The sequence below is a fragment of the Amblyomma maculatum genome, chromosome 4 (genome assembly GCF_055883805.1).
Source record: "Amblyomma maculatum isolate TAMU_Amacu chromosome 4, ASM5588380v1, whole genome shotgun sequence".
NCBI classification, from domain to species: Eukaryota; Metazoa; Arthropoda; class Arachnida; order Ixodida; family Ixodidae; genus Amblyomma; species Amblyomma maculatum.
Genome location: NC_139347.1, coordinates 202,529,002 through 202,535,731, shown reverse-complemented (window position 1 = coordinate 202,535,731; position 6,730 = coordinate 202,529,002). Strand labels below are relative to the sequence as shown.

General features: G+C 47.4%; 1 protein-coding gene across 1 annotated transcript; it reads right to left on the bottom strand.

Moving 5' to 3' along the window:
* Window positions 1-714: 714 nt before the first annotated feature.
* On the bottom strand, window positions 715-6,243 carry LOC146194011 (uncharacterized). The gene is made up of 2 exons (XM_084600149.1): window positions 5,923-6,243; window positions 715-2,558 (listed from the first exon to the last, which is right to left on the bottom strand). Exons 1-2 carry the CDS (start codon window positions 6,154-6,156, stop codon window positions 2,370-2,372), a joined length of 423 nt encoding a protein of 140 aa, XP_084456275.1. The 5' UTR covers window positions 6,157-6,243; the 3' UTR covers window positions 715-2,369.
* Window positions 6,244-6,730: the final 487 nt, after the last annotated feature.

Here is a 6,730-nt window from a genome sequence, read left to right as displayed (position 1 = left end):
AGCTTGGTCGCACTTTTTTCCTTAAAGGTTCGTGCTACAGCTCCGTGTTCAGCGAAAATTACGCCCAAGGTAGCAACCACCGAAGAGCCAGCGCTGATAAATTTGCCAGCGATGCCAAACTCGACATGTTAAAATGACTGCAGTGGACAAAATAGTGCGCATAGGTATCTAGAACATTAGATGCAAGTTCTAAAGGTCAAGAAGTTGTAATTGTTAGAGCAGCCGCAATGGCCTGTACACTTCGAAACATGCTTCGAAACATTATGTCCCAATCTTATGAATGCAGTCCAGACATAAGAAGCAAATACGTTACCGATATTAACAGCTCCCCGAGTGGCCGAGTGGTTAGCGTAGAAAGCTACGGAGTAAGAGGTACCGAGTTCGAATCGCGCCAGAGGTGCAGTTTTTTTTCGCTTAGTTTTATTTTTTTTTATTTTTTAGCTTTTTTTAATGTAGTTGAGGTGCTTCGCTACGTTCTAGCTTTTACTTTTTATCCAAAAGTGAAAGCCATCAGGCGCTCATTGGTCAACACTCATGAACAACACACAAGAAATGCACACATTAGATACCAACCAGAAACACGGTGGCCAACTTTCTTGTGAAACTCATCAAAAATGCATCAAGAAAATGTATAGAAATGTTAATGTGCATGATGAGGAATGTAATTACCATTTAATCAGAAACTCATTAAGCTTTTTTGTAAGGGATAAGCTCCCTTTCCTGCCTGCTCTTTCCTTTTCCGATTACTGAAATATTATCAAAGGCAGAAACACAGTTTTCACATTACCTGAAGTGCCGAGGGAGCTTATTTTGGTCTCACACTGTTTCAGTGATTTCACGTGTTCACGTGCACGGTCATTCACGCATCTGCCCATTTGACCCGTATGTATCCTACTGTAGCCGCTCGAAGGGTCGACGCGTACAGCAGCACGGGCAGTGCAAGAATGACGACGTTTATTGCCAGCATAGTTTATATAAGGCAAGAACACGCGCGCTGTCCCTACAGCGCATCACTGATACGCATTGGCGCTGATAGTCACTACACGTGTCGGATACATCCTCCCTTGCGACGAACAAAAATTACACAATTATAAAACCATAACCAGCAGTCACAACTATGGCACTAACTTCACCACCTTCGTCATTATGTAACTTCTTTTGGGGCCGGCTGCTACGAGTTGGCCTTCTCACAGGGGGCGGCGACGGGATGCTCGGCGGGGAATCACGGCCACTTGCTAGTAGCGTCGATCCCAAGGAGTTTTGTGAAGCGACTCCTGAGCCTTGTGCAATTGGTTCAGCTCCGCCATAGGCTGCTGTGTCCGTCCGGAGCTGGGAGCCTGTACAACTTTCCTCGTCGTCATCGCTTTCACTACTGCTATACCGCTCCTTTGTCGTAATCCGATGCCGGCGGTTTCGCCGCAACATGCGATGGTCTTGGGTTTTTACAAGGTATGAACGTGGAGCGCTTTCAGCAATGACCTTCGCCTTGCGTGGCCAGCCCGCAGCATCCTGAAGCCGCACCGTTGCGCCTCCGTGTAGTACAGCCAAAGGCTTTCGAGCCCTGGCTTGGCGGTGTTTCCTCACTTTGCGGCGGGACATCCTGCTGAAGTCCGGAAGGTTAGAACGAAGGGGCCTTCTCTGAAGGAGCTCACCCGGAGAATGGCCATCTTCAAGTGGTGTAGAGCGGTATGCTAGGATACCAAGCCAGAGGTCCTCCCTCGCCTCAAGGGTCTTTTTCAGGATACGCTTGACGATCTGCACACCCTTTTCAGCCAAGCAATTGGACTGCGGATAACGGGGACTCGAAGTTATGTGATGAACGTCGTACGTTTTTGCAAACAGGGCAAATTCGTGGCTCGAGAACTGAGGTCCGTTATTCGTACAGACTTCAACTGGTACACCGTACCTGGCGAACATGGCACTAAGGGCTGCAATTGTGGTTTCCGCGGTTGTGTCTTCCAGCCTGTCGACCTCAGGAAAATTAGAAAAGGCATCATGAGCAACCACGTACGCTTACCCACATACGAAAAGATGTCCACTCCAACCCGGTACCAAGAACATTTTGGAACTGGTCGCATTAGAAGTGGTTCATGCGGCTGTCTGTACGCGTATTTTCTGCACCTTGCGCAGCTTTCTACACGGGTAGCGATGTCTCCATTCATACCAGGCCAAAATATGGTTTCGCGCCCTCTCCTTGCACTTTTGCAACCCGAGGTGACCCGCTTGAATCCTTTCCAGCATGAGTAGTCGCATACTCTTCGGAATTACAACTTTTGTACCCTTCAGTACAACTCCATTACCGACTAATAATTCTTTCGAAAATGGCTCGAGTTCACCTGTCACCAGCTGCCACCTCACCAAGCATGTAATCACTGTCTGCAGGTAGGCGTCTCGACAAGTTTCCAGCTGCAGTGACCGTAGTGTTTCGGGCTGACCATGTTGCCCAAGGACTGCACCGCATGTACCTCAAAGTCATTTGTTGCGACAACTTGGTCGTCACCCTTTTCCACCGGTGACCGTGACATGTTAGCGAGCAGCAGCTGCTTACCTGGAATGTGCTGCAAGATAAAGTCGTATTTTAGCAAACGCAAAAAGAATCGTTGCACTCGCGGTGGCATGTACGTCAGCAATTACTTTCCATGATATCGCCACCAGCGGCTTGTGATCACTTTTGATAAGCACCATTCTTCCGAACACAAACTCGTGAAACCTTTCCTAGCCAAAACATATTCCAAGCGGTTCTTTTTCGATTTGTGCATAGTTCTTTTCACCTTGCGTTAAGGCACGAGATGCGTACGCTACACGCCTCCATTCGCCGTTGTAGCCTTGCAGTAACGCTGCACAAACACCATCCTTCGATGCACCGCAACTAATCTTAGGATCTATCCATAGATCAAAGATTTGATCTGCGGATAGGCGGTGGTTAAGATTTGACTTAACGTTTTTCTCTCCAACGCATGATTTTCTATCCATTGGAACTTTGACCGATATTTGACAAGCTCACGCAAAAGCGTTGTTCGCTCGGACAATCGTGGCACAAATTTGCTGAAATAATTTACCACACCCAACATCCGCTGGATATTATTCTTGGACGTTGGTGTTGGCATTTTCACCACACTTTTGATCAGCTTTGGCTCAGCCGATATTCCGGATCGGCTTATGACGTCACCAAGGAATGTCACTTCATTCAACCCAAATTTACAATTCTGGGCGTTAAAAGTCAAGCCTGCTTTCTCGGCATCCTTAAGCACTGCTATCAATCGCTCATCGTGGGCTTGTTTACTGGAGCCCCATACTACAGCATCGTCAACATATATCAGTACGCCCGGTAAGCCGTTAAAAACTTGACTCATAATACCCAGAAATGTGGCGCAACAAACACAACACATGCGAAGAGACACAACACAAGCGCACGCGTAATTCCTTCTCCTCAACGGTAGGGTCCCTAAACTTCTTTCTCCTCACTGGTTGCCTCTCAGCGGGCTAAACGGCGATTGTTACCGAGCGGTGTCTATGAACGCAACCTAAAGGTAACATACACTCACTAAAGGCATGAAATGAATAGATTGAAAATAATTAATAGTGTTACCGTTGTCTTGCTGTCACCTCGGGGTTCTGTTCACGACTGGTTTTTGTCGCAATTAAGAATTAAAAACAGTACATGATTTAACCTAAAGGGGAACACCCCTACAGAAAATACATTCGTAGCTTATTTTAATGTTGCATATTAAAAAAAAATTCAGAAAAATAGTACATACGGAATTCAACAATTGTATATACGCTAAGTTCTCAGGTAAGTAGCGCTAATCCACTGCGCCACTAAGGCAACGGTTACAGGCGGCATTAAATGCACTGTTATTCATTTTTACAATATTTCCGCTATCTATCGGCAGGTGACGCTGCGCAGAGGACCCTACCGTTGATAGAACGGAATCACGCCACGCGCACATTAACAACAGTAATATGGATCTGAACACACTTCCTCTTCACCACTCCTTTTCTTCTACACTAAAGCACATCATCTCATCATCCTCTTCTTTGCCAAGGAGATAGTGGCACTTTCTTCGCCGCAGAACGTAAACATTGTCCAAGCATGGCAGTCACCAATTCTACACTCACGCACATCTCCACCCCCCTCTGCTTTGACCAGCAGCTAATACAACGCTGGACACCACATAGTCACACACTAAAACCACCACCACACATGTGCAGTAGGACATGTCCATCCAAAACACATCATTTGTAAAGTCCCTATGTAATGAAAAAACTAACCTGCAACAAGTCTACGAAGCAACGAAGTACATGAGAATGAGAAGTACATGGACCTGATTGGAAAAGTATCAGTAAACAAACATGGCCACGATACATGAGAGGTGTCCAAGAATAACAGCTTTAGGCCCGATAATAAACTCTATTCTTTCCATTACTCAAGAGGATTCCCCAATAAAAGCAAATTAATGTGTGGGTATTATGCAGCGCCAACTAGCCCCTCAAGCTGTTATTTTGAGAGTACTTGACTCATGCTTTGTTGAAATACTTCCGGTGCGGAAGAAATGAGAAGGGGAAACGGGGAAAGCGGTATCTTCCAAACGAGGAAGAAAAAGTGCAGATTTTGGAGGTCCGCTCATCGAGTAGTATCTGATGATAGCCAGACTTTGCGTCAAGACAGCTGAAGTACTTTGCATTGGTTAAACGGGCTTCCAAATCCTCTTGCCTAGGAAGTGGGAAATGCTGCCGATTTATGTACTTATTGATAGCTCCGAGATCCATACAAAGCCAAATCGAGCCCTCTTTCTTTTTTTTTTTCAAAACTAAAGGGCTGACCCAGTCAGTAGGTTCATTCACCCTGACAATTATACCAGCACGTACTATTTCCTCAAGTTCCTTCTTTAAGGGTTCTAGTGGCACTGGAACTCGTCGAGATGGTTGCACTACAGGTACCACATCAGATGAAAGGACCATGTTGTACGCCTGCTGCAAGCAACCGAGGCCTTGGAAAACGTGCCTGAAATTATTTAGGAGGGCGTCGTATGAAATCTTGTCTATGGCACATACTCTACGCTGAACTAGCCCCAGAGCTTTACTTGCTTCTAGTCCGAGTATGGCCTGGCGTCCGTTTTTTCAGCACAAAAAAAACTTCACTGTAGCAGACGTGTTCGCTTGGTATACTTTAAGCGTACACGTTCCAAAAGACGTTATAGTGCCACCGTTATACGCGCACAGGGTCGAATTAGTCGGCTTCAGCTCTTCTGCTCTCCGCAGCTTTTTGTAAACAGACATGGGAAACAGGCTTGCCTGCGGTCCGGTGTCTACTTTAAATCTGATCTCGCAGTTACGAACTTGAGCCTTGAGCATACAATCCCTTTCTCGTCTTGCGGTGGTGACCTCCAGAATGTCAGTCCTCGTCTTCCTGTTCCCTTACTTTGCTCACCCTTGCTGAGGCACAAGCACTTGCAAAATGGTTCGCCTTGTGACACAAGCGACACTTCTTTCGGAAGGCTGGACATTGGGCTTGTGCCAGCAGTAGCACTTACGACAGTGTAAAGATGCTGTAGCTTCTATCCGCTCATTTGCAGAAGCCGGGCGCTTCGAATTCGCGTCGACAGAGCCGTCCCCTTTGCGCCATATTTCGTTCCGCTGGGATAAATCTCTGCTGCTCTGCACATTTCTTCTTTTTTGAAAAGTCAGTTGGTTATCTCGAAGCATTTTCTCGCGTAGTCGATGATTAAGCGTACCGAACACTACCTGATCCCTTATCATTGATTCTTGCAACGTGCCAAATTTACACTGTGCTGCTTGCTTTTTCAGGCCGCGAACAAATCTTTCAAATGGTTCTCCTTCCGCTTGCTTTCTTGAACGGAATACGTATCTCTCATGCACTTCGTTGCTAACTTCGGCACAATAGACATCAAATGTTCTCACCACGGGGCTGTAGTCCTTTTCTTCATTCAACTCGAACTGGAAGTTGTTGAAGACGTCCAAAGCGTCGTCGCCCGCAACGCTCAACAGGAGCGCTGCCTTGGCTGCTTCTGTTTTCGGCTGGTCCGTAGGTGCCGCTGCCTGCAGATATAACTCAAACTTCTGCTTAAAACGCTTCCAGTTTTCTGCTACATTACCAGTCAGCCGCAAAGGCTCTGGTGTCTTCGGCAGGGCCATGGCGCACCGGACTCGGGGACGATTTCGCCCAGGCTTCAAAGGGCCACTTCTGACACCATGTAGTCGCTTGAAGGGACGACGCGTACAGCAGCATGGTCAGTGCAAGAATGACGACGTTTATTGCCAGCACAGTTTATAAAGGCACGAACACGCGCGCTGTCCATACAGCGCATCACTGATACGCATCGGTGCTGATATTCACTACACATGTCCGATACACCTACCACAAGAAAGGGGAATTATGTATGTCACGAGTGGTAATTGTGATGTTGTGTTATGAGCCCAGGTCCGTCCAGGAGCTCTGGGCATGTAACAGACCAGGTTCACGGACACGCGCTCGCTTTTCTTGACCAACGTATCACGGGCAACACACATACATGCAGCCTAGCCTTATATCTAATGGGATATGTTCAGAAACCCGTCCTACTTCTGTATATTCCGGTCGTCTACTGGCCGCCGGCGCAGGCGAGTCCTACGCTGCTCGAAGTACGGTCGAGGAAAGACCGGCGGCCGGGGTGTGACGCGGGCCCTGTTCTTGTCCAGGCGTCCGAGGACCCGGTAGCGCGGCAGGCCA

Bases quoted from the DNA above. Each gene is read 5' to 3' on its own strand.
- LOC146194011 (XM_084600149.1), bottom strand. From the start codon at position 6,156: ATGGCCCTGCCGAAGACACCAGAGCCTTTGCGGCTGACTGGTAATGTA. The intron at 2,559-5,922 runs GTGAGAACATTT...TTTATCTTGCAG, and splicing joins AAAAGGACTACAGCCCCGTG to CACATTCCAGGTAAGCAGCT.